This window comes from Perissodus microlepis, chromosome 4, assembly GCF_051167445.1.
Source record: "Perissodus microlepis isolate ML-2025 ecotype Zambia chromosome 4, ASM5116744v1, whole genome shotgun sequence".
Taxonomy (NCBI): domain Eukaryota; kingdom Metazoa; phylum Chordata; class Actinopteri; order Cichliformes; family Cichlidae; genus Perissodus; species Perissodus microlepis.
This window is the reverse complement of record NC_140464.1, coordinates 1,460,001-1,487,820: the sequence shown is the minus strand read 5'-3', so window position 1 is coordinate 1,487,820 and position 27,820 is coordinate 1,460,001. Positions and strand designations below refer to the sequence as shown.

Genomic DNA, 27,820 nt, shown 5'->3' with positions numbered 1-27,820 from the left:
TCTGGTCCGGGAAACACACACACACGCGCACACGCGCACGCGCGCACACACCGTATTTAAAATATTTTTGAACCATAACTATTATTAATAATCCTGTGAATTTGTAAGTCACAGGACAAAAGTCGAAATTCCGATTTCCACATTTCTCATAGATTAAACATTGAACAAGATTTAAAAACATTACATTTTTAAGCATAAATGATGAAAAACACAGAAATATGCACCTCAGGTCAGTAACTATGTAGGAGCTCTGGAGAGGGAGGAATTTCACACATGTTGTGTTAGTAGCGCCCTCTGCTGGAAAAACACATGAACTACATGCCATCCTTCACGTTATAAATGGCCCTCTTGTCCGGTTATATAAATACACAATGTTCTGATGTCACACATTCAGGTTAAATAAAGTGTGCAGTGATACACACCTCATACTTCAGATGTCTTGATGCTCAATCATCAGGTAAGAAATTCTGTTCATCTGGACTTTAGTGGGAGATAATCTGCTGTGACAGAATAACTTTATTTACAGCACCTTTTAAAAACAGACGCACAGAACAAAGCTACAGATCAGGCCGAGAAATGAAATAACATTAAAGAGAAAACTAAAAAATAACCACAAACATACACAAGAAAACAGACGAGAGAAAAAGAAAACTGTTCCACAGCACAGTTCTTTATATGATAGTGCACAGCCCCTCAGCAGGCTTCTGGAAGTTAGCCAATCAAGAGAAAGTGGGCTTTAATGGGGCCTTAAAGACAGAATTAGAAGTCCCTGTTAATTTGATGACAACAATACAGAGACGGAGCTGAAGATTTCCCCCGACTGTTCTCTGTGATGCTTCAGATTTAGAAAGTGAAAAATGTAAAATAAGCTGTTGTTATCAGACATCAGTTACTGTTTTTATTTCAGATTCACATTTAAAGATGATAACGTACAACAAAAAGAATCGTGTTTTTTGTTGTTGTTACTCAAATTTAGATTTGAAATCACCTCAAAAATCACCGAGCTGTTTGACAACTACTCTTTCAAGGAAATAAAAGTCAACAAAAGGCCAAAAACAATCAAACTAACAAACAACAACAAGCAGTAGATTCGTCCTTACATCTCAAACTGACCCATTTGAAACAAAAATCCTTCATATTGAAAGATTTTTAAAAAGGATTCAACCTGATAATCCCGGGAACAGCTGTGATCGATGCAGCTTAGTTGACATCTTGAATCCAGGGCACTAAAGACGTCAACCTGTGGGAAAAACCACAATCATGGACAAGGACCTGAGTTCCTGTTAGAGCTGTAAATAAATCAGCCTGTTGGTATCTTAGACATACAACTACACTGACAGATTTTGTGCCCCAGTGAGATGTGAAGGAGCTCATTTTATATCGAGTTGACTGAAGGAGGAACCCACTGAGGTCTGACGTCTCCAACCAAAACTGAATGTTTGCTTTTAACTAATCAGAAATCTGCACCATCGCTGTTTTATTGTTGTTTTTATTGTTGATGCTGTTATTACTCATAGTATTATTTCTGCCTTTGTTTCGTCTTTCCTTCTTTTATTTTTGGCTCTTGTTTTTTCTTGTAAAGCACTTTGAATCGTGTGTGAAAGCTGCTGTACGGATAAACTTGCCTTACCTACACTATGTTCCATCAGGACATTCTCACCTTTAGAAAATGAAAGATGTCCACAGCAGTGTGAGTGTAGTTAGAATTTCCTGCTACTTTTCTTTAGTTTAACAATCTTCTCCTGAAGTCACTTTGGTTTTGGTGAGTTTCCACAGTCAGTTTGCTTGTTTTCAGCTGGTTACAGTCTGAGTTTCAGCTCCTGTTATGTTTGTCAAATTCAAGATATAAGAAATTCTGAGCAGAATGGTGAGATCTGTAAGTCAGCTTTAGACTGAAGAAACCCATCGGTACAATGTACATTTCAAATTCTTTTTTAATTTTAAATATGTTCATATTGTCTATTTTAATTCACTTAATGTACAGAATTCTTGCTGCATACATGCTACTACTGCACAGTCACCTAACGTTTGTAGTATATAATGTTCTTCTTCTCTCCCCTTTTGCACAAGTCGAGCAGCGTGTCAGGTTACATTTCACTGCGTGTTCTACTTGTATAACTATGCATGTGACGAATAAAGAATGTTGAAACTGAACCTACTATATAAAAGTTCAAGTTCAGCTGTTAAATTATAAACTTGCTTATTTAGAGCTCTTTAGCAGTACTGCAGAAGGTTAACTCATTATTTCAGAGTGGAGTCCTGCAGTGACCTGCCTCAGGCTCTTACCTCCTCCTATGTGGGCAGCAGGCAGCTCAGTGTGAGCTCATCAGGGTCCAAACTCACAGTCTGAGGAGAGGACATGCCAGGAGTGACTGAAGACTCCTGCAAGTGCTCCGTAAAATCTAGTACAGGAGCCACAGTCACGTGGTTCACCAGCCCATCTGCAAAGTGAGTCAGAGGTTCAGGCACTTTTTGCCCAGATCACTTTTTTAACTTTTACTTGTAATATTTAGTAATCTGAGGAATGTCTAAGGTTTTACACAGTCAGGACATACTGAGAATAAAGCATCAATTCCTTTACTTCTCATGTTATCTGATTTATTGTTATCCAGATAAAGTCGAATTAACATTAGCACCCTTTTCCTGCAGAAAACTTGCCTAGACAGCAGGACAAGTTACAACTGTGTTTCCACAGGCCCCACTAGTTTAGAGACTTATTCATCATGAAGAAAAGAAGACATAACAGAACATCTTCAACCCGCTAGCGAGGGACGTCTTTGGTCAAGAACCAGCTCTTGGAGCTCCTCACCTGTGTCCAGCCCAAAGTCCTTCAAAGAGCAGCTCGCTGGCTGCTATTTATTGACAACTGTTACAATACACAACACAACACAAGCACCTCCCACCGTGAAACCCCCCAATGGTTCTAAGACAAGGCACTACAGGGAGTGCAGAGTTGTATTTTTGAGGAATAATTTTATTATTGAACAACAACCATGTTCTCAATGAACCCAAAAAACTCATTAATATCAAAGCTGAATGTTTTTGGAAGTAGTTTTTAGTTTGTTTTTAGTTTTAGCTATTTTAGGGGGATATCTGTGTGTGCAGGTGACTATTACTGTGCATAATTATTAGGCAACTTAACAAAAAACAAATATATACCCATTTCAATGATTTATTTTTACCAGTGAAACCAATATAACATCTCCACATTCACAAATATACATTTCTGACATTCAAAAACAAAACAAAAACAAATCAGCGACCAATATAGCCACCTTTCTTTGCAAGGACACTCAAAAGCCTGCCATCCATGGATTCTGTCAGTGTTTTGATCTGTTCACCATCAACATTGCGTGCAGCAGCAACCACAGCCTCCCAGACACTGTTCAGAGAGGTGTACTGTTTTCCCTCCTTGTAAATCTCACATTTGATGATGGACCACAGGTTCTCAATGGGGTTCAGATCAGGTGAACAAGGAGGCCATGTCATTAGTTTTTCTTCTTTTATACCCTTTCTTGCCAGCCACGCTGTGGAGTACTTGGACGCGTGTGATGGAGCATTGTCCTGCATGAAAATCATGTTTTTCTTGAAGGATGCAGACTTCTTCCTGTACCACTGCTTGAAGAAGGTGTCTTCCAGAAACTGGCAGTAGGACTGGGAGTTGAGCTCGACTCCATCCTCAACCCGAAAAGGCCCCACAAGCTCATCTTTGATGATACCAGCCCAAACCAGTACTCCACCTCCACCTTGCTGGCGTCTGAGTCGGACTGGAGCTCTCTGCCCTTTACCAATCCAGCCACGGGCCCATCCATCTGGCCCATCAAGACTCACTCTCATTTCATCAGTCCATAAAACCTTAGAAAAATCAGTCTTGAGATATTTCTTGGCCCAGCCTTGACGTTTCAGCTTGTGTGTCTTGTTCAGTGGTGGTCGTCTTTCAGCCTTTCTTACCTTGGCCATGTCTCTGAGTATTGCACACCTTGTGCTTTTGGGCACTCCAGTGATGTTGCAGCTCTGAAATATGGCCAAACTGGTGGCAAGTGGCATCTTGGCAGCTGCACGCTTGACTTTTCTCAGTTCATGGGCAGTTATTTTGCGCCTTGGTTTTTCCACACGCTTCTTGCGACCCTGTTGACTATTTTGAATGAAACGCTTGATTGTTCGATGATCACGCTTCAGAAGCTTTGCAATTTTGAGACTGCTGCATCCCTCTGCAAGATATCTCACTATTTTTGACTTTTCTGAGCCTGTCAAGTCCTTCTTTTGACCCATTTTGCCAAAGGAAAGGAAGTTGCCTAATAATTATGCACACCTGATATAGGGTGTTGATGTCATTAGACCACACCCCTTCTCATTACAGAGATGCACATCACCTAATATGCTTAATTGGTAGTAGGCTTTCGAGCCTATACAGCTTGGAGTAAGACAACATGCATGAAGAGGATGATGTGGACAAAATACTCATTTGCCTAATAATTCTGCACTCCCTGTATGTGTGTATGTGTAAGCATCTGTATGCATGTGCAAGAATGTGTGTGTGTGTGTGTGTGTGTGTGTGAGAATGTGTGTGTGTGTGTGTGTGTGTGTGTGCATGTGAGAATGTGTGTGTGTGTGTGTGTGTGTGTGTGTATGCATGTGAGAATGTGTGTCTCTCTGTGTGCGTGACTTCCAACTGTTTCTAACAACATCCTGGTCATAAAATGGTGATCTCCCCCACACCCAGTATATGGTTCAATCCCTGCATTGGTTCACCGTGCACAACACAGTGAAGCCACAAAAGGGCAGGAAGCCGACAACACAAGAAACAGAATCTTCACAAGGGATGTGTGGACAATAATCCTCCCCCAGCACAGAGTGGCTGGAGAGGAGGTCAGGATCACAGGAATGTCTTGATCCTATAGACTGAACTAAGAGTTTACAAATTTAAGAAGCACAATGACAACATTCAACAATTAGACTTAACAGCAACAAGTACAATACATTGTATAAGAAGTAAATAAACAAATGCAACTGATCTTCAGTGCAGAAGTCCTGGTTCTAACATACAGTTATAAATAAGTGATTGCAAGATCATTAGAAGCAGTCACACCGGTGGAAAGAGCTGTTTTCACACTCCATGACGATAGTCTTAAACGTCTCCATCAGAACCAGTTCTGATCATTTCAGCTTCTTCTGTAGATCCTTACAGGAAACAAGGGCAGAATATTTAAAAGGATTTTTTCCTTTTGCTTTGCTGCTTTGGGGACAAACACATATAGACACTCAGATAAGAAGGAACCAGCCCAAACACAGATTTATAGATAAAAATAAACAAATGGGAAAGTCTGCAGCTATACAGAGACGGATACTTGGCAGCAGCATACAGAGAAGAGCCTTCAATGGATCCAAAATGCTGCAGCAAGAGTCCTGACAGGGACCAGAAAGAGAGAGCAGATTTCTCCTGTACTGGCTTTTCTTAGTTGGCTCAAAAGTGTGTCGGCCTAGAACATAACTCCTGTGATAAACAAGGGACCGCTGTATAAAAGAAATAGAAAGAAGTCCTGCCATTAATTAATGCTTCAATCTTAAATATGATCAACCTATCTCTAATAATCAGCTATGTACCACAGGCCTTCAAGCTGGCTGTAGTTAAACCTTTACTCAAAAAGCATCTCTAGACCCAGCAGTCTTAGCTAATTATAGGCCAATCTCCAACCTTCCTTTATATCAAACATCCTTGAAAGAGTAGTTGTCAAACAGCTAACAGATCATCTGCAGAGGAATGGTTTATTGAAGAGTTTCAGTCAGGTTTCAGAGCTCATCACAGCACAGAAACAGCTTTAGTGAAGGTTACAAATGATCTTCTTATGGCCTCTGACAGTGGACTCATCTCTGTGCTTGTCCTGCTAGACCTCAGTGCAGCGTTCGATACTGTCGACCATAATATCCTATTAGAGCGATTAGAACATGCTGTAGGTATTACAGGTACTGTGCTGCAGTGGTTTGTATCATATCTATCTAATAGACTCCAGTTTGTGCATGTAAATGGAGAGTCCTCTTCACCCACTGAGGTTAATTATGGAGTTCCACAGGGTTCAGTGCTAGGACCAATTCTGTTTACATTATACATGCTTCCCTTAGGCAGCATCATTAGAAGACATAGCATACATTTACACTGCTATGCAGATGACACCCAGCTCTATCTGTCCATGAAGCCAGATAACACACACCAATTAGTTAAACTTTTTTTCTGTCATTTAATGGTCGGGCATTGTACAGCTACAAGCATTTCACCCCCATGTCATACTGTGTATGGTTGTGTGTGTGTGTGACAAATAAAATTTGAATTTGAATTTGAATTTGAAATTTGAACTACGTTTATTACAATAGGCTGTGTGGACACAGTAGAACAAGAAGCAAGGAAATATGTCCAAAAGCCCAGGAATAAACAAAGAGCAAAAATCTGGGAATCCACATATTAGAAAGCATTACGAAAACACATTCAGGAAGCACAAGGAGTGCACAGCTACACAGCCAACACAACAAAGGACAAACACTGAGAGAACACAAGGTAACAAGGGAAGGTGAAAAAGGTGGAGAACAAACACAGAAGAAAACAGCTACCAAATTAAAAAAGCAAACTCAATGATGGTGTTGGAACCATCGGCAGGTCTGCAGTCGTGGGTGAAGATACAAGGGGACATAGGGTTAGGGTCAAGGAACGAAATATAAGACATAACTATAAACCAGAGTACAAAATTTAGTGAACTCAAAAGAAGAAAGTAAAACTGAAAATATTATCATAAAGAACCCGTACAGAGGATCAGAACAATCAACATAAATGAAAAATTACAAACACAATGCAGTTAACAACTCTATAGAGGGGAAGTGGAAACGGAGAACCAGAAGACAACTAAAACCACCAAAACCAAACAGATTAGATCCAAATTTATCATCACATCTTAAATTGGCTGTTTTGAATTCCTCACTTTAGCACGAAAGTCGGGAGCCTGTTTTGTCACACACACCTTCATCGGTAACACCTGCACTGTGGTGGAATACTTACAGTCACCTTCAACAAGAGGAAACATCCTCTCAGTGAAGGTGTGTGTGAAGGTGTGTATGTGTGTGTCAGTATCAAGATCAGAGAACGACAGCTTCCCTCCGTCCCAGTCCAGAGTCACTCTGATCCTCTGGAGCTTCCTCCTTACTGGGAGAAAAGACACCGGAGCTGGTGGTGCCCATTCATAATATCGATCATTTTGATGCCCTATTTCCAGAAATCCAGATTGTATGTGTCCCTTTCTCTGACAGGACTCTGCTGACACACCTGTTATCCACAGTTTACTGTCTCCAACCTGAACGTCCCAGCTGTGAGTCCCTGACTTAAAGCCTTCAGAGCCCAGGACAGCACAGCTGTCTCCATCAAACCTCTCGGGATTATCAGGAAGCTGCTGCCTCTCTCCTGTTCTAAAGCTGCTCAGATCTTCAGACAGGAGGACTTCAGGGTGAGCGGTGTTAGGGTCCAGGATCGCAGGCGTGTAGGACACCAAGTCCTTCATCTTGTTCCAGATGTTGAAGGTCAGGTTGCCCAGGTGTTTGGCCTGGTCCATCAGAGCTCCTGAGGGCAGCTGTGGATCATCCAGCAGGGGGCAGCGCTGGACTCTTTCCACTGCAGCCTTGTAGTTGTGCAGGAATGAGACGTCTTCAGCTCTCAGCTCCTCCTCTGTGGCTCTGACTGTGTCTGAAAGAGCTGCTATCTCTCTGCTCAGAGCCTCCACCCTCTCCTCCATCCTCCCACTCCTCTGCTCCTCTTCATCCCTCAGTGCAGCCAGCTTGGCCTCCTCTTCTCCTTCTAGAAACTGGTGAAGCTTCTTAAACTGCTCCTTAATCTGCCTCCCTGTGCATCGGGCCTGGGCCTTAATGTGTTCTGCTGTTTGGTCAAACTTCACTTTGACTTCTTCACAGACCTTTAACTTCTTCTTTACGGGCTCCAGGGCTTCCTGAAGCTTGTCCTTGTGTTGTCGTGCAGCTTCATCGATGGGTCTGAATCTGTGCTTGTTGTGTTTGTCAGAGTCTCTGCAGACGACACACACTGGCTGCTGATGGTCCAAACAGAAGAGTCTGAGTTTCTCAGAGTGCAGACTGCAGAGATCCTCTGAAGCTCGCTGATCTCTCTGCTGTAGGAAGGACTCACACAGGTTCTTTAAAGCCAGGTTACGAGGTGGATCGTCCCTTGAAGATCTTCTCCTGCAAACTGGACACTTGTGTGTTGAGTCTGCTCTCCACCAGCTCTTCAGACAGTCTGTACAGAAGCTGTGGCCGCATGACAGAACAACAGGATCTGAGAAGATGTTCTGACACACCGAGCAGTTAAGATCCTCGTCTGATCCAGAAGCCATCGAGTGTGTGAATGAAGCTGAAAACAGGAAGTACAGTCAGTCCTGGTTCTCCTTCTCCTCTTCACTGAAACTTCCTCTGAGTCGTATGTTTAGACTAACTTACTTTCAGTGTGGCTGTTGTGGTCTTCCACTTTTGTCTCCTGCAGCTGGACTCGCTCAGAGGAAGCTGGTACTTTGGTCTGATGGTGTATGTGTGTCTCTTTAATGAGGAACAATAACAAGGTGTTTCCTAGTTTCTTTCAAGTGAGTCAGTGAGGGGCGGGGCTTTGTCAGAACTCCTCAGGTAAGATGTTTTTCCCAGAGTACAAAAGCCGACCTGTCAGCCGCTGGAAACTGTAAAACAGGTTTGTCCAAATTTCATCAGGACAGTCTCAACTTTAGAAGTTTATTCAATGAGGATAACAAAGTTCTGACTGTGATACTGTGAAGAGTTGAAGTTTAGTCCTGTAACATTTGTAAGTTGGCTTCACATTCAAAAAAGCTAATTTCTTATCTCAAAACTTCAGAGGGGTTCATCATGTCAACTCATTTATTTCAGGTGTGCAGTAAGTAAAGAAGCTCCACGGAGTTTGAGTTCATAGGAACATGTGTTGGTAATATTTACATTCTGTGTTAAGAGGCAGATTTGACCAGTGCAACATAGAATAGAATAGAATAGCCCTTTATTGTCAATGTACAATGAAATTATGGGTACTCCACAGAATAAGAATAAAGCACAGATTGGAGAGCAAAGAGAAGACTCGGTCAGAGTAGAGTCGGTGTGGGAGTCACCTGAGAGCTGAGGGTTACTCACACCATGGCTCAGATTGGTGAGGTGGGTGGGCAGGATGTGTGTTTGTGTGTGTGTGCCGTGACCAGAGGGCAGTGGGTCAAACAGGTGGTGGGCGGAGGTGGCTGGCTGCTGCCTTATGGTCTTGAAGTGTGAGGCCTGGGGTGGTTGCAGTGGTGCATGCTGGCCCTGGAGGAGATCTTGTTTTAAAAGATCAGATTTTTTTGCTCTAACCTGTCCTGTCTGGTACTTTTATCAAGCAGAATCATGGTCTGAATGCACAGTTGTCTTTTTTAATGCCTGCAGCTGAGGCTCTGGTGTCAGGTGTTGAAGCCAGATAACACACACCAATGAGTTAAACTGCAGGAATGTCTTAAAGACACAAAGACCTGGATGGCCGCTAACTTTCTGCTTCTTAATTCAGATCAAACTGAGGTTATTGTACTCGGCCCTGAAAATCTTAGAAATATGGTCTCTAAGCAGATTCTTCCTCTGGATGGCATTACCTTGGCCTCCAGTAACACTGTGAGGAACCTTGGAGTCATGTTTGACCAGGACATGTCCTTCAACGCACATATTAAACAAATATGTAAGACTGCGTTCTTCCATTCCCATGATGCACTGGGTGTTTCTTCTTCACTCACTATGTGTTAACAGACCTCTCTGCACTGAGTCATATCTGTTATTAACCTCTGTCTCTCTTCCACAGCATGTCTTTATCCTGTCTTCCTTCTCTCACTCCAACCAATCACAGCAGATGGCCCCGCCCCTCCCTGAGCCTGGTTCTGCTGGAGGTTTCTTCCTGTTAAAAGGGAGTTTTTCCTTCCCACTGTCGCCAAAGTGCTTGTTCATAGGGGGTCATATGATTGTTGGGTTTTTCTCTGTATGTATTGTTGTGGGGTCTACTGTACAATGTAAAGCACCTTGAGGCGACTGTTGTTGTGATTTGGCGCTGTGTAAATAAAATTGAATTGAATCGAATCTTCCATGATGTTCTCTCTCCTACAGCGTTGGTTACAATTACACAAGTATGACCAATTATGTAAATTAGGCGATGACATCATTTAGCGACTTCTAGCGACTTTTAGGACAGCCAATAGCGATTTTTCTTACTGAGGAGTTGGTAACTCTGATGGGGTGGTCTGCGCTTCCTTGGCCGACTCGCCTGTGGGGTGGGTTGGCCCCCATTGCAATGTCTGGTCTGCACCTGGGGAGCTCGTGGGTGCCTGCAGGGCCACTAGGTGGGGTGCCCTGGACTCTTTGGGGCTCCGGGTGTTGTCGTTGTGGGCCCTAAGCCGACTTTGTCCCACCGTCTGGCGGGGTGTTAGGAATAAACAATAGGGGTGACTGCTCAGCCAATCGTTTGCTGGCTCTCTCTCTCTCAAGGGTACTCCACTATCTCCTGGTCTTACTATTCCCACCCCCTACATTTGACCTAAACTCCTTCCAAATAACAGGATAACACAAAAATGCTCCTGACTGCTGCGAGACGGCCGTAGTGTTTAATTTACACAGTGAATGAAACTCTGGGTTCTCTAATGTACAAAGATCTGCACAAACTCTCTTAACAGCAGACACACAAATTTACTCCAATTTCACTTTTTGAGTTAGGATTTTCACACACAAAAAACAAACACTGAAACACCCACTGTTGGGGAGAGGGTCATCTGGCGGTTAGGAGCTTGCTGTCTATCGAATTAGCCAATCCAGGAACAGGAATAAATGCAACCACACAGCCCTAACCCTGGGAAGGAAGAACGGAGGGAGGAAAAGAAAGAAACCCCCACACCCACTGGTGGGAGGACAGACACTTACACACACAGGTGTGTTTATGCTGTCAGTCATCATCCCTGGGAAGAAAACTGGAATGTGTCAAAGAAATTCCAATCAGTGCATCTCTGCTCTTATACAAACATGTTTTTGGATAATCTGATGACACAGATCACGTCAACATTGCCTAATTCCAAACTCTGAAAAGTTAGGGAAGATCAAAGTTACACTAATCAGTCTTATTTATTATAGTCGTGAATCAAAAAAAAAAAAAGAAAGATAAAAAAATGATTGTTTTAAATCTAAAGTCCAGTTTTTCTTCTGAGGATTTTTGCTCAGTATGCAGTAAATATACAAGTGTAAGAGGTATCTATACATCCAGGTATTTCATATTTTCAGGTCCTGATAGAATTAGCAGGTTCGTGTCGCCCTCTGCTGGACACAGCAACAAAATACATGATCTGCTTTCTGAAAGCTCAGGAAAAGTGGCCCCAGAATGTTTTTCTTTATTTGTCAATATACAATGTTGTGATTCAGATATTCACATTTAATCAGGCCAGAGCTTCAATTTTGGGATAAATGTGTGTAAAAACAAACACCTCATCATTCACGGCTTTGGTTAAAGTAGCTCAAAAATTTAAGACCTTTAACTACATTTTTCTGAAGTTTTAATGAAGCCCTCCCCCATGGTCATTCATCCGGGGTTTCTCTGGGAATATCACATTCGTGCTCGCTGCTCGCTCAGAGTTGAAGTTTAATTTTTCGCTGTAGAAAGTTTTCTTCCCACACAGAGTGCACAGCGGACGCTAATGTTCGTGTCACTTTTTACGCAATCAAACTCAAAGTAATGTGATTACTTCCACGCTTTAAACGCTGCACGGTCGTACTCTCTCCATCACTCCATATTATCCGTTGTTGATCTGCACGTCTGTTGCTGTCACGGACGCCACACGCTCGTACGTCATTATCATGAGACGCTCACAGAAACAAAATCACGGTTTAGTAACGCAGCGTGCTTACGGGAAAGTAACAGTAATCGAATTAATGTTTTGCAATAGTAATCCCTTACTTTACTTGTTGCTTGAAAAAGTAATCAGCCCATCTGTGGTGAAGCTGTGTGTCAGTGTCACAAGTACGAGTAAAGAAACCCCAAATCAGGACAGTATGTATATTTAATGGTTACACAAACAGCTCAGAGGACAAAAGAACAACCAAACAAAAGCAGCAGCGCACACACAGACATCATCCAGCTCAACAACACACTACACTTACATTACATATTTACTGTTTCTGGAGATTATTTTGGAAGATCGTGTTTCAGTGATTCTGTTTTTCAGCTCCGTAAGGTAAAGTAACATGTTTTAAGCTGTGATATAAAACATTGATGGACAATAGCAGGTTGTATGAAAGACATAAAAATTATTGCTAAAATGTTAAAAGGCGACATGTCAGAACAGATGCACTGGCCTATCGTTAATGTGGGGAACTCCTCAGGGAAGCCTCCTGGGTCCTCTTTATTTGCCCTGTACAGTCAAATATCTGAAAATACAGCTGCATGACCTTCTGTGCTGATGATATCCAGCTTTATATGTGTGTGTAACACCTGTTAAGGATGTTAGTACTAGTGCTTCATAAATAGCTATGTTAAACTTCAAACACCACCTTAAAACCTTTTTCGTTACTGGCCCTGAATGGAGTATTTGCCAGTAAACCAGCCACAGTGGGAACATTACTTTGATTTCAAACACGTTTCAGCAAAACTTTTATATCACAGAGGCGCTAACCTTTTAAGATTGACCAATAAACAAAACAAAAGTGGTACTGCTGCCGTCTGTTTGGCCAGCTGAGATGGAAATCTTAGTCTGGCACATTGGGAACAGGAGTCATGGAGCAGCCATGCATACAGGGATTTTCCTGAGAATCACAAATCCAAAGCAGAGCATCTCATTCACACAGACCACACAACGACGGGACAACAACAGACAGCGCACAAATGAAACAGAGCAAGCATGGCATGCAGTATCCATACACTGCAGGCTGGACATGAAAATAACATTTCAGAAGCATCTTACAGTAACGAGGGTAACAGCTCCAAATTTCACTCATTTTCTTTTAAAGGAAATGTTTATGAAAATCTGTACAGACCTTTGGTTGGATATGCACTCCTGTATATACCTCTACTAGTGTACAATATACATATTTCGATAACTCTAATTTAAATACTAATTTGGCTAAAATGAATATAAAAAAATAACATGTATATATATAAGTGTCTCATGCTGTGGTCAGCTGTCCACACGTGAAATGAGCTTAATATGCTTTTCTTCCCTTTGAACAAACAACACGGTCGAGCACTTTTACAGGTTTTCATAAACACACAGAGTAGAAAAGGGTTTTTAACCATCGCAGACACACCGCGAGAACTTATTACACAGGGTTAATATCTGTATAAAATAGATTTCTTTAAATATTACAAAGGTTAGATTTGAAACGGTTCCACAGAGTAAAAACAGTCGAAGACCATCCAGGTTTTGTTTCAGCAGCAAGAAAACAAAGTACGATAACTACAGAAATTCAGGTTACAACAGTTCCTGATTTCAGGAGCACGAGTGACAGGTTTTGAGCAGAGTCAAAGGAAAAGAGCAGAAACTTCAGTCTGCTTGCATATAAAGTTATATTTAAATGGTCACTTGAAAATACATTTTAAAAGTTTACACTTACTGATTGGCAACCTCATAGGTGGCACATGTTGACTATACGTGTTGTCCACATTCTCTTTTAGCTCCATGTTTGGTGTTGATGTTGAGCAAGTAATTTAGTGTTTTTCAGAGTTTTCTGTACTGCTACTGGAAACTCAAACACGAAATGTTCCAGAAACCAAAACTAGGAGCGAAAAGAGGCCAAAAAGTTCCAGAGATGGTGCCAGCGCTTTATGACAGAAGCTGCCACAAAAAACCGAGGACGTGTTTTATAACGCAGTGCCACTGATGCTGGTTCAAAAAGGAAAAGGCATCAGCTTCCCTGCAGAAACACAGTCAATAGTCTCTTTTCACACATACAGTCGGTTTGCCGTTGCTTAGTTTGGGCCCTCTGATGATTCAAGTGCCTGATTTGGAAATGTTTGCTCTGGTAGCGCGATCCTCGGGTTAATGGAAGGCCACTGAACGAAAGCGTTGGTTTCTGAGCTCACCTCGTCTCTGCCTGCCGAAGTCTCCATCACGTAAGATTTAAAGGACTTCACTGTTTTTACTCCTCGTTAGCACAATGGGTTTCCAACATTTATTCAGTATCCAAACAGCAAAAATGGTACCAACCATTATTTCATACATGCAGTCATAGTTCATCATTCTGACTGGTAACCAGTATTATGGTCTGTAGTAGGTCTTTTATCAGGAAGCTGCGGGAGCACAAGCTGGCCAGCAGGTGATGGCGAGACTTTTGTGCCCTTTGATGTCCGAAGCATAAAAATTCATGTTACAGTATTCGTGTTTAACAGTGATATAATATTCAGCTCAGGGTTTCTCCTGAGACACTAAAGAGCCGCGCCGACCTGGAACCAGAGGCCAGACACAGCTGTGGGTTAGAAATGTAGACGACTCCGTTTGACTAAGTGCTGGTGTTCAGGCGGAGGCAGTAGCTCCTCCTTAATCCATATGTCACTTCCTGAGGTTTACGTTGGGCTTTCTGTTTATTTCAGTCCAACATGGCGTCCAGCTGATCGGCCAGGTCATCGAACATGTTGCCGATGTCGTCCAAAATGGTTCCTGCAGACCTCACTTGGTTCGGTCCACTGGTGTTAAAGAATGAGACACAAATATACACAAATATACACAAATATACATTACTTATGATGCAAACACAGAAGAGAAGAAAAATCCAAACAAAACTTCCATATTCCTGCCAGCTTTGCAATTCTTGTGCATATAGTCTGAAAGCTGCTGTGACACCAGATAACTACCAAATTAAGGTCCAAACAAAATGCTTCAGTTGCTGTGGGAAGGGCAGCCATGCTGGGGAAAATGAGTTGACTATGATTTTGACCTGACCCTCAGGTGGGTGATCTTACCTGTCAGAGCTGTTCTCCACGTTCAGTTTTCTCTCGACGTCTTTTAGAGCTGCTGCCAGAGATGTGCTGGTCTGATCCAGTCTCTGCTGAGCCACCTCCACCCCCATGGACGGCTCAGGGGGAAGACCTGGACCCAATGCATATATGTGAGACCTCCCAGCTGCCAGAGACGGGCTCTGGGGGGCCTGAGTGGATGGAGCTGGAGCTGGAGGCCCGCGGGTGGGTGAGGATGGAGAGGCGAAGGCCAGACTTTGAACCACACTGACGGTCACAGTAGGAGACGACAGTCCTGCAGAAGAAGATATCCATATAGTAAAACACCAACAAGTGCCAAGTGAAGGTTGAGACATGTCAACCTACATCCAAGTCAAGTTACATCCTTTCATCCATCCATGATGCACTGAGCATTTCTTCTTCAGTCTCTTTCTTCACTCACTGTGTTAACAGACCTGCACTGAATCATATCTGTTATTAACCTCTGTCTCTCTTCCACAGCATGTCTTTATCCTGTCTTCCTTCTCTCACCCCAACCAATCACAGCAGATGGCCCCGCCCCTCCCTGAGCCTGGTTCTGTCGAGTTTCTTCCTGTTAAAAGGGAGTTTTTCCTTCCCACTGTCGCCAAAGTGCTGCTCACAGGGGGTCATATGATTGTTGGGTTTTTCTCTGTATGTATTGTTGTAGGGTCTACTGTACAATATAAAGCGCCTTGAGGCGACTGTTGTTGTGATTTGTCGCTGTATAAATAAAATGTAATTGAATTGAATCATATCATCCATCCATTCTAATCTTCCTTTCCATCTCAAGTTCCACCATCACTTACAAACACGACTGAGATACTTTTATCTAGCAAATCTGCAAATTTGTAATAGTACCAAGTTAGAGAGGCAAGGCTTAGCTGATCTGCACATGTGCAGAGGCGAGAGAGTGGATATTTGGTGAAAAGATGATGAAGATGGAGCTGCCAGGTAGGAAAAAAAGAGGAAGACGTGCAGAGGGTTAGTATGACAGAAGAGGATGCTGGGATAGAGTGAGGAGGAGGCAGATGGTCCACTGTGGAGACCACTAAAGGGAGCACCCAAAAGAAAAAGAACCAAGACCCAGGAAAGCGTCTAAGTCCAACTCAAAAAGTCCAAAGTCCAAAAGTCCCAGTCTCAAGCTCTGTCTAGAAATAAAAGACTCAAAGTAACTACAACATGCCCCTACTCCAAGCCCAGAACCAAAGTTCCAGTTTCTCCTTCATCCAAGTGAAACCAGAGGGCGTAGTAACAGATCACAAGTCAAGGAAAGTAGGACTCGCATGTTTCATCTACAGTCAAATCAGAATTCGGTCAGTTACTGAGCCCACATTTCCTTAAGAAGCCGAATCTGCGGGTTTTATAATGTTACAGCGTATCAGTGAGGTGTGAGTCTCTTACCCTGTGAAGCCAGCAGACTGTGCCGGACAGGTTTTGGGGCGACAGCAGGTTTTGGGGAAAGAGGAGGTTTAATGGGGGAACCGGTTGCTGGACTGGCTGGCCTCTCCACGCTGGTCTCACTGATTCTCAGACTGACCTCCGGGTTCAGGGATGGAGGCCTGCTGCTGTCAGACTCGGGCTCGGTGGCCCCTGCTCCCTCTCTGCTGGGGGACCCTCCTCCCTGCTCCTTGTCTTTGGGTTTGTGTCGGCGCTTCACCGTGTCCGACTCTTTCAGATTAAACTCCAGCACCTCCAGATTCTTGGCCGCTGGCTTATCAGGAGGCTCCAGCACGGCCTCAGCCCTGGGCGGACCTGGAGCTTTGGGCCTCTGTTTGATGGTCAGGTTGCCCTCTTCGGCGAAGGGGATGCACTCGCTGGAGCTGTTTTGAGGTGACGAGGAGCGTTCCAGTCCATGAGCGTTTGACTCTTCTTCCTCGGAGTCCGATTTGACCCCTCGGTCCTGCTTAGTGCTGCCGTTGTTCTCGGTGGAAACACACTGGCTCTTCACCCTCCTCCTTACTCCTGCAACCTCGGAGCTGAGGGAGGGAGATGGAGCCTCGTGCCGCACAATATCTGGTGTGGAGCTGCTCTTCCCCTCTGCGCCGCTTTCCAGGGACGCTGCGATGCTGCGCACGCTCCCCGGACTGTCAGTCACTACGCCGCCAGTGGACGAAGTCGTGCTGCTGTCGCTTAGCTCGCCACTGGTGGTGCTGCTCACTGAGCTCAGTCTCTTTGGGGGAGGAGGAGGGGGACCTTTTTTCCGGGCCCGGACAGCAAACGACTGACTGCGTCCCACGCTGCCATTTTTGTCTGGACTTGGCTGCAGTCGAGCCAGCTGGTGGCGGCCGGGCTTGCGCGTTAAAGTGGCGTAAGATGGCACGTTTCCAGCACGCATCAGCTCCTCATCGTCCTCATCGGGCTCTCCGTCTGACAGAGCGTAGCGGGTGATGCTCTGGGTGCGCTTGTTGGGTGGTGTCAGGGTCATAGCGTGGTTCTGGTGCCTGGGAGACGAGTTCAGGTCTGTGGAACCGCACTGAGAGTGCAGGTAACTGAACCCCTTCAGGGTTGGGGAGCCGTGAGGGGAGGAGCCTTGGGATCCAGGCAGTTTGGGCTTTGCAGGGATGGCCGGGTACTTGAACACAGTGGCCGTACCCAGAGGAACCTGTTTTGGCAGAGGCTGCTGCTGTAGGGGCCTCTGGTCCCATCCCTCAGGAAGATTCCTCTCCTTGGCGGGGCTGCCCTCCAGGCTCTCCTGGGACCAGTTCTGGGGGGTGATGGAGGCTGTAGGAGGCTCCTGCGAGCGTCCAGAACCTCTGGACCGGGTGTCAATGCTCTCCTGGCTCTGGGACATCCCCACCGCATTCTTGATGGCCAAACCTTCCTCGCAGTCTCCGTAGTGGCTTGACATTGCTGTCTGAAGCTCGGCGCTCAGCTCGCTGTCCTGGAAGGTCAGCATCTTCGGGGTGTGAGGTGAAGAGCATTCGCTGCCAGCTTCGGCCTCAATGGCGACCAGGTGAAGGGCTCCGGGACCTTTGCGTCGCAGCGTGCCTTGGCCTGATTCAGCCTGAAGGATCGCTCTCTGGATGTCACACAGCTTCTTAACTGCCAACATCAGCTTCTTCTGGTGGCCTGGAAGCAAATTGAATTATCAGACTCAAAACGCAGACAGAAACACAATCCACAAACTCAAAGATCCAGCGAGTCCTCACCCAGCTTGGTGATGCCGATCTCCTGCAGATCCTCCCAGGTGAGGTCTTTGACGATGCTGATGGAGTCATAGCCATTTTCTGAGAGTTTTTTGTGGTACTGCGGGAGGCCGATGGCACTGAGCCACTCGCAGAGATCAGACTGTGAGAAAAGGCCACGTGAGTTGGATCAGGTGAAAAGTATTGAGCTTATTATGCAGCAGTGTGTGCACGAAACAGCGGACAGTCTTACTGGGATGTACTCTGGCAGCCACTCGGGGATGTTCAGGTTGTTGATCTCAATGGAGATTTTCTTGCGGTGTCCTGGTTTGGTCACTCCGATGGCCGTGAGATCCTGCACACATTAAACATCAGTGAGTCACTCAGAGAAATGACCACACGCAGAGCCGCATAGTCCTGAGACTGCATCTGAGACTGAGTTTACATCAGTGGTTTACAGTCAGCGTGACACGGGTCAATACTTCACTGGATTATTCAGTTAATCACAAAGAAGAATCTGTTTGTCTATGAAAAAAAGGTTCTGTAATTTGTAAGTTTTTACATTGTGTCAAGAATATTTTCGAATTATGAAATACTCTTTAACTTTCACTGATCTTTAGATCATTTTAAACCGGAATAAATAGTGAATTGCAATTTACACATTTACAAACGTTTCACTTCTAATTTTTCTTTCTAACATTTATAAAAATTTCTGTCACCACTGTGATGTCACCTGTTGGTTGTTGAAGCTTGTGAGCTTTTTTTCGGGATCAGAAACCTTTGGACAACAAGGGGCGTGGATCTGGCAAATTATTTTTTCATGACATCTAATAGAATTCTAGAATTTTATTATATTTTATGAAGGAGGAAGTCATCTACATAAACCAAACAGTTTGTGTATCAGGCTGTAAACACGTTTGTTTCAGCTGTAAAGTTTTAACATGGGAGTCTATGGGGACTGACTCACTGCTGCCCCTCCTGGGTGTTGGAGAAACTGCAGCTTTTGGTGGTTCAGCGCTAGCCTCATTTTATCAGCTCTGGAAGTTGTCATTTAAGTGAAATCACAATGCCACAATGAGTGTAAAAAGAAAACGCAGAAGTCATGGGAGAAGAGTACAAGGATCTAAAACCTGCAGGGTGTGTTCAGGTCATTGTGAATCAGGTCCAAGTGTGCTGGGACCTGTTTATGTCAGGGCTCCTCTTAGATGGAGATGAAGTTTGTTTTCCTTTGGGTTGGTTCTGATGCAGTGGGTCTAAATTTGGGTCATCCTATGTTGATACTGAGGGAGGATGACTTCAACAGAAGTTGTGCAGCTCTTTTTTAATAAAGGAGTGAAGGGTCACCTCAGGGGTCATCCTGCTGATGGTCGGTACATCATATCCAGCGTTCAGGAAGTTTCCGGTGTACTGCTCGAGCTGGAACTCACTCAGCCACTGATAGATGGCTTCTGCATCCTAAAACACACACAGACATTAATCCATCAGGTGATACACGTAAGTAAGATCCTACTTCTTTTAGTTACAGCTTTTAAATAGAACCAGAGGCCAGCTCAGAGGAATCAGGTTTATGTAAACTCTCAGTTTGTTAAACCTGCTTTCTGGAACTTTCCCACGCTGATGTGCAAATTATTGTGATGCAAAACAAAAACTAACAGCATGAAGTTGGTTTTTAAGTGCTGCTCTTTACCTTCCCATCCAGCAGCTGCTGAGGACGAACAAACTGCTGGGAGAAGCTCTGCTCTGCAGGTCTCTGCACTGTCACTGTCTGCCTCCGAGGAGTCCCGCCTACACGAAGGAGACGATCAACGCAGATCAAACACACCTTAGATATTATTTACTGCAGCACCTCAAAGTGACAGGAGGTAAAATAAGGCAGGAAATGGAACAGAAGGACCGATGTATGCTGCTGCAGAATATATCTCTGCTTCACAGACGGTGCATTACGACTTTTATCGTAATTTCAGATGTGATTTCAGACCAGTGTTGGGAAGATTACTTTTAAAATGTATTCCACTACAGATTACAGATTACATGGCCCAAAATGTATTTTGTAACATATTCGGTTACATTACTCAATGAGAGTAACGTATTCTGAATACTTTGGATTACTTAATATTATTATAATGCTTTTTACAACTATATGAATGTATTATGCCCCTCTGCGAATCGCTACCTTATCGCGGTGGAGGGGTTTGTGTGTCCCAGGGATCCCAGGGGCTATGTTGTCTGGTGGCTAGCCCCCTGGTAGGGTCTCCCATGGCAAACTGGTCCTGGGTGAGGGACCAGACAAAGAGTGATTTAGGAGACCCCTATGAAAATACCATCGAGGGAACAGTTCACCCTGCCCGGGATAGGGTTACCGGGGCCCCACCCTGGAGCCAAGCCCAGGGAGGGTACCCGAGGGCGAGCGTCTGATGGCCAGGCCTTAGTCCATGGGGCCCGGCCGGGCACAGTCCGAAAAAGGGAGATGGGCCCATCTTTCTGCAGGCCCACCACTGCACGACTCACCGTAGGGGTCAGGTGCAATGTGAGTCGGGTGGCAGCCAAAAGCGGAGGTCCTGGCGGACCGATTCCCGGCTACAAAGACTGGCAACTGGGACATGGAATGTCATCTCTCTGGTGGGGAAAGAGCCCGAGTTAGTGCGTGAGGTTGAGAGGTACCAGCTAGATACAGTCGGGCTCACCGCAACGCATGGTCTGGGCTCTGGAACCAGTCTCCTGGAAAGGGACTGGACTCTGTCTCAGTCTGGAGTTGCCCCTGGTGAGAGGCGTCGGGCTGGGGTGGGTATCTTGTTATCCCCTCGGCTTGCTGCTGGTATGTTGGGGTTTCTCCCAGTGGACGAGAGGGTTTGTTCCCTTCTCCTTCGGGTCAGGGAACGGGTCTGACTGTCATCTGTGCTTATGTGCCGAGTGGCAGTTCAGAGTACCCAGCCTTTTTGGAGTCCGTGGGTGGGGCGCTGGAGGTAGCTCCCCCTGGGGACTCTGTTGTCCTACTGGGAGACTTCAGTGCTCACGTGGGCAACGACAGTGAGACCTGGAAGAGTGTGATTGGGAGGAATGGCCTCCCGGATCGGAACCCAAGCAGTGTTTTGTTACTGGACTTCTGTGCAAACCAGTTTGGCCATAACGAACACCATGTTCGAACATAAGAGTGTTCATAAGTGCACGTTGCACCAAGAAACTCTAGTCCACAGGTAGATGATTCATTTTGTAATCCTATCACCAGACCTGAGGCCTTATGTTTTGCACACTCGGGTAAAGAGAGGGGCTGAGCTGTCAACTGATCACCACCTGGTGGTTAGTTGGATCAGGTGGCGAGGGAGGACACTGGACAGACCTGGCGCGCCCACACGTACGGTAAGGGTGTGCTGGGAACGTCTAGCAGAGGCCCTGGTCCGCGAGATCTTCAACTCACACCTCCGGCAGAGCTTCAACAGCATTCCGAGGGAGACTGGGGACATTGAGTCCGAATGGACCATGTTCAGCACCTCCATTGCCGAAGCCGCTGCACTTAGCTGCGGCCGCAAGGTAGTTGGTGCCTGTCATGGTGGTAATCCCCGAACCAAATGGTGGACACCAGAGGTGAGGGGAGCCACCAAGCTGAAGAAGGAGTCCTATCGGGCTTGGTTAGCCTGTGGGACTCCGGAGGCAGCTGATAGGTACTGACAGGCCAAGCGGAATGCAGCGGGGGATGGCAGAAGCAAAAACTCGGGTGTGGGAGGAGTTTGGAGAGGCCATGGAAAAAGACTTTGGGACTGCCTCGAAGAGATTCTGGCAAACTGTCGGGCAACTCAGGAGGGGAAAGTGGTGCTCTACCTGTATTGTGTATAGTGCGGGTGGAGTGCTGCTGACTTCTACTGAGAAAATTGTCAGGCGGTGGAAGGAATACTTCGAGGATCTCCTCAATCCCACTGGCACGTCTTCCGTGGTGGAAGCAGAGTCTGGGGACGAAGGGGATGACCCACCAATCTCTGGGGGCGAGGTCACTGAGGCATTTAAACAACTCCTTGGTGGCAGAGTCCCTGGGGAGGACGAGGTCCGCCCCAAGTTCCTGAAGGCTCTGGATGTTGTAGGGCTGTCTTGGTTGACAGGTCTCTGTGATGTTGCGTGGAGATCAGGGGCAGTACCACAGGACTGGCAGACCAGAGCGGTGGTCCCCATCTTTAAGAAAGGGGACCGGAGGGTGTGTTCCAACTACAGGGGAATCATACTCCTCAGCCTCCCTGGGAAAGTCTATGCCAGGGTGCTGGAGAGGAGAGTTCGTCCGTTAGTCGAACCTCGGATACAGGAGGAACAATGCGTTTTTTGTCCTGGTTGTGGAACACTGGACCAGCTCTTTATCCTCTCGGCGCATGGGAGTTTGCCCAACCAGTCTACATGTGTTTTGTGGACTTGGAGAAGGCATTCGACCGTGTCCCTCAGGGGGGTCCTGTGGGGAGTGCTCCGGGAGTATGGGGTGTTTGGCCATTCAGTCCTTATACGACATTGCAAGAGCTTGGTCCCCATAGCCGGCAATAAGTCGGACTTGTTCCTAGTGGGTGATGGGCTCTGCCAGGGCTACCCTTTGTCACCGATTCTGTTCGTAGTTTTTATGGACAGAATTTCTAGGCGTAGCCAAGTGGCGGAAGGCTTTCACTTGGGTGGTCTCAGGATCTCTGCTTTTTGCAGATGATGTGGTCCTGTTGGCTTCATCGGGTGATGGCCTCCAGTTTGCCTTGGAACGGTTCGCAGCTGAGTGTGAAGAGGTGGGAATGACAATCAGCACCTCCAAATCTGAGGCCATGGTCCTCAGCTGGAAAAGGGTGGAGTGCCCACTCCGGGTCAGGGACGAGTTCCTGCCCCGGAGTGCCCACTCCGGGTCAGGGACGAGTTCCTGCCCCAAGTGGAGGAGTTTAAGTATCTCGGGGTCTTGTTCACGAGTGATGGGATAAGGGAGCGGGAGATCGACAGACGGATTGGTGCAGCAGCTGCAGTGATGCGGACGCTGTACTGGTCTGTTGTGGTGAAGAGGGAGCTGAGTGTAAAAGCGAAGCTCTCAATTTACTGGTCGACCTACCCTCACCTATGGTCACGAGCTGTGGGTAGTGACTGAAAGAACGAGATCGCGGATACAAGCGGCGGAAATGAGCTTCCTCCGAAGGGTGGCTGGCCTCTCCCTTAGAAATAGGGTGAGAAGTTCGGCCATTCGGAAGGGGCTCAGAGTAGAGCCGCTGCTCCTCCACATTGTAAGGAGCCAGTTGAGGTGGTTCAGGCATCTGACATCCCCCCTGGGCGCCTCCTGGGCGAGGTTTTCCGGCATGTCCCACCGGGAGGAAGGCCCGGGGCAGTCCCAGGACACGCTGGAGAGATTATATCTCTCAGCTGGCCTGGGAATGCCTTGTGTTCCCCCGGATAAGCTTGAGGAGGTGGCTGGGGAGAGGGAGGTCTGGGCTTCTGTGCTTGGGCTGCTGCCCCCGCGACCCGGCCCCGGATAAGCGGAAGAAAATGGATGGATGGATGTACTATTGCTGTGTGACCAAAGGAGCTTGCAAAGAAAAGCATCTGGACTTCTTTGAGTTGCTTGAAGACGTTTCACCTCTCATCCGAGAAGCTTCTTCAGTTCTAACGTCAAATGGCTCTGGTCTACAGACCTCTACATTGGAGAAACCAAACAGCCACTTCACAAGCGCATGGCACAACATAGAAGAGCCACCTCGACAGGGCAAGACTCAGCAGTCCATCTGCATGTTAAGGATAGAGGACACTCTTTCGAGGATGCCAATGTTCACATTTTGGACAGAGAGGACAGATGGTTTGAAAGAGGAGTGAAAGAAGCCATCTATGTCCACTGTGAGCGACCATCTTTGAACAGAGGTGGTGGTTTACGACACCAACTGTCTGCCATCTATAATCCAGTTTTGAGTTCCCTTCCCAGACGCCTTAACGCCCACCTTCACAGACATATTGCTGTGTGATTTATTACTATTGCTGAAGGTTGCTCACCATACCAATATCAACTAGATTTTTAAATCTTAATATAAAATGAGTAACAGTAAGGTGGGCATTAGGTAAGGCTGCACTTTTTGCAGCGATCTCGTATAGAAAAATATTTCCGTATCAGTAATATGTTTTCTTTTTGTCTGTTAATAATCATGTGGAACTGCACATGATTATTTGCAGCTAGCAGGTTGTTAATGCTATCCATCAAGTCTAAAAACAGCATGTTAATACATGGAGATCCTGAAGGCTGAAAGTGTTCTAACATCTCAGCTGTTTGTTTTTATTCAGGCATACATGTGTACTATGTTTATTAAGAGAGAATAAGCTTGTGTTTCTGTCATGTAGTGATTGTGCTTAACTGTATGAAGCTTATCCAACTGACCTACACCTACGCTCCACTGCATTTAATCACCAAAATTGGAGAAAGCATAGAGAGGGGATAGCCTAACATATGAAACAGGAAATGACCGCCGAGTATTCTATTTATTTCAACAAAGTAACTGTATTCTGATTACCACCTATTCAAACGGTAACTATAAGGGAATACTCATATTTTGTATTTTAAATATGTAACACCAGTACATGTATTCTGTTACTCCCCAACACTGTTCAACACACAGACAGTCGCAGCAGATGGCCCCGCCCCTCCCTGAGCCTGGTTCTGCCGCAGGTTACTTCCTCTTAAAAGGGAGTTTTTCTGCTCATAGGGGTCATATGATTTTGGGGTTTTTCTCTGTGTGTATTATTGTAATATAATGAATTGAACTGAACTGAATAGGTACCTGCAGGATGATCGGCCGGCCTGCTAAAGTCTGCAGACTGCCCTGGATCAACAGCAGAGGGCGCCGCCTGCACATAAAAACATGTAAAACAGCAGCGGCGCAGTCAGCGAGCAGCACAGAGCTTCACATCAACACACAAAATAAAAGAATTTAGAAGAAAAACTATAAATGAAAAGGCAAATCTGTGCAAATCGTGACAAATGAGAGATTTCAGCAAATCTTTAGGTCATTTTAGGAGGTTTTACTGAGTCTGACTCTCAGGTATTCAAATCATTAATGTGATAAGCATTTTGGATTAACAGGCTTCGCCCTTCTGAGTCCAATTTTCTCTAACCCTTTTTTTCAGCCATCATTATCTGATCCTATATTTCGAGATTGGCACGACAGGGGCATTACATGTTTCAATGATCTGTTTTTTGACAATACCTTTGCATCTTTTGCTCAGCTTTCTGAAAAGTTTAATCTCCCACGTACACATCTTTGCAGATATGTGCAGATCAGACATTTCCTTCAATCTCAGATTCCAAACTTCCCGGTAGCACCAGCTGCAAGCCCAGGGGATATGCACCTTACTCTAGTTCCAACACGTAAAGGGTTTATCTCTCTTATCTATGACAGGCTGGTGAGCATGAACGTTTCTTCGATAGATTGGATTAAAACGTCCTGGGAACAAGATTTAAATCAGTCATTGTCTATGGATACACGAGACTTAATACTCACATTAACTCCACATCCCTATGTGCCGCCACTGTCTTTTACAATTTAAAGTTGTGCATAGGTTCCATCTCTCCAAAGTCAAACTATCTCGTACGTATCCGAATGTTGACCCCTCTTGTGATAAGTGTGGGAGTGGGGAGGCTTCCCTTATCCATATGTTCTGGGCGTGCCCTAGCCTGGAGAGATATATTTCAAACCTTGTCCCTAACTCTTAGACACCATATGGATCCTAATCCATTAGTTGCGCTTTTTGGCACCACCGGGGAGGCTGATGCACGGTTGACCTCGTCACAGCGTTGCACGCTCTCCTTCGCCTCCCTTGTAGCTAGACGTACAATCCTACTAAGATGGAGGGCTGCCCCTTTGCCCACCCAGGCTCAATGGCTGAGGGACCTTATGTATTATCTGAGCCTTGAAAAGATCCGGTATGCGATTAGTAATAACAGCGGTAAGTTTTACAAGGTGTGGGGGCGATTCCTGAAACACTTTTCCAGCCTCCAGGTTGCGAATCCGACTTCCAGCATTACTCAGTAAATCCTCCCCCCTTCTTCTTCTTTTGTAAACTGATAAAAGCAATTATTAGACACGTTCACGCAGTTCAAGTCAAATATGAAATGTTTCCATCCACAGTGCAGTGATAACTTCTCACAGGGCAGAACTGAAAACACAAGCTGTCTGTAGCATCTACAGCCATCAGATGTACTCGGCGTGTCAGGAGTCACATGTCATCTCCTCATCTAATTCTGTGTTTCACGTGATTCGTGACACCCAAGCTTACCGAGGTCTGTTTATGTAAACTCCTAAATCCTTTTCCAGATATCAATAAAAGTGTGTTTCAGGGGGTCAAAGGTCACAGTCGGGCTGTGGTAGTGAAACCGACTCAGTCCAAAACATTTCTGTATTCAATTCAGAGACTCGCCCAGATTAAAGTTTCCAAATCTGAGAAACGGGCTCAAAAAAGGTGCTTATGTGTCCACGTGCATCCGCTGTACCTTGTTGTCATGGTGACTGGCCTGGTGCTGCAGTCCGTTGGGGGCGTGGCTGCTCTCAGTGCTCTGCCCGCTGCCGGCGCTGCGGGTGCTGCCCACGCTGCCGGTGCTCCCGACGCTGTTTCTGTCTCCAGCTGCAAACCAAAAACACGACAATGAACAAACCCGCCAGCCACCATCAACGCACGTCAGGCTGGAGGAAGCTGGGGGAGATGGGGGGTGCCGGACGGGATGCGTGGGAGCACAGCTGCAGGCACGAGTCTGACCGGGAAGCTGCTCGTGCAACATCTACCTGAGCTGCACGAGCAGCTGGAAAGCTTCTCAATCGACCCGGAATCACGTCAGGATCAAAAGATTCTCCCGCTGATCCGCCGCCACTGAGAGAAAAGCATCGAATCATGCACAACATTTCCTCAAACACACCTGATCCGTGCTCACAAACGCAGCTCTGTAAACTCCCCTGTGGGAGCCCGACGCTCAGAGCGCGAGTTCAGGCTGAAGCAGGCGACACAGCGCATCATTCAGAGTGTTTGGACCCGACACACCAGGACGACTCTCCGGCCTCACCGTTCTTTAACGGCTGGTTTCACACAACTGGCGTGACGGGCAGCGAGGGGACTAAATGATGTGTCTGTGTTTAGTTTTGAGTGCTGTGAGGTAAAGTCTCAGCTGTAGCAGGTCTGAAAGAGAGGACTGACCATCTCATTCAGTCATACATTGAAGCGGTGGAGGTTTCTCTCACTCGTACAGGTTAGGGTCGCCTGAGGTGCTGAAGCTGGACGTAACTGGACTTTGTTTCAGGTTCCTGAAGATGTTTCAGCTGTCATCCGAAGGCGTGAAGTCAGAGGAGAAACGTGTTCAAGAACCTAAAAAGTCCAGCTGCGATCAGCAGACCACCACGTCTCAAACTTCCTAAACTCTTAGACTAAGATTATTTCAAAGTGTGTTTTGAGCCAGGAACAGCCTTTTAGCTCTGAGCACGCTTCACCTCACTGTTGAAAAGATTGAACTTTCTGTTACTGAGCACTAAAGCTCGACGTCTGAAGCCAACTTCCTGTTTGCTTTCTCTGGGAGCTTCCCCTCTCAAACAGACTCGGCGTCATGGTGGAAGTGATAGCACTGGTGACATCAGAGGGCGCGAACAGACGTACAAACGATTATTCGACAACATGAAGCAACTTGAGACATCACGAGGAGGCCCGAGGTAATGCCAGGCAGCTACAGCAG

The 27,820-nt window shown here is 45.9% G+C and overlaps 2 protein-coding genes across 6 annotated transcripts in view; both read right to left on the bottom strand.

The window, feature by feature from the left end:
- Window positions 1-6,923: 6,923 nt before the first annotated feature.
- LOC146387942 (nuclear factor 7, brain-like) lies at window positions 6,924-11,985 on the bottom strand. Its single transcript, XM_084924980.1, has one exon. The coding sequence runs from the start codon at window positions 8,379-8,381 to the stop codon at window positions 6,942-6,944; it is 1,440 nt and encodes a 479-aa protein (XP_084781106.1). The 5' UTR covers window positions 8,382-11,985; the 3' UTR covers window positions 6,924-6,941.
- An 89-nt stretch (window positions 11,986-12,074) lies between these two features.
- caskin2b (CASK interacting protein 2b) overlaps window positions 12,075-27,820 on the bottom strand; it is a 62,887-nt gene continuing 47,141 nt past the window's right edge. For all 5 annotated transcript variants that reach the window (XM_084924971.1, XM_084924972.1, XM_084924973.1 and 2 more), the window contains 9 exons: window positions 26,597-26,727; window positions 24,888-24,954; window positions 19,814-19,911; window positions 19,471-19,581; window positions 18,380-18,481; window positions 18,151-18,289; window positions 16,403-18,070; window positions 14,987-15,275; window positions 12,075-14,710 (listed from right to left, as the gene is read on the bottom strand). In XM_084924971.1, the coding sequence (XP_084781097.1) occupies window positions 14,614-14,710; window positions 14,987-15,275; window positions 16,403-18,070; window positions 18,151-18,289; window positions 18,380-18,481; window positions 19,471-19,581; window positions 19,814-19,911; window positions 24,888-24,954; window positions 26,597-26,727 (2,702 nt within the window). In that variant the 3' untranslated portion in view covers window positions 12,075-14,613. The remainder of the gene's footprint in view (window positions 14,711-14,986; window positions 15,276-16,402; window positions 18,071-18,150; window positions 18,290-18,379; window positions 18,482-19,470; window positions 19,582-19,813; window positions 19,912-24,887; window positions 24,955-26,596; window positions 26,728-27,820) is intronic.

What these genes read in the sequence shown, in the direction of transcription:
- LOC146387942 (XM_084924980.1), bottom strand. Translation starts at nt 8,381, where the DNA reads ATGGCTTCTGGATCAGACGAGGATCTTAACTGCTCGGTGTGTCAGAAC.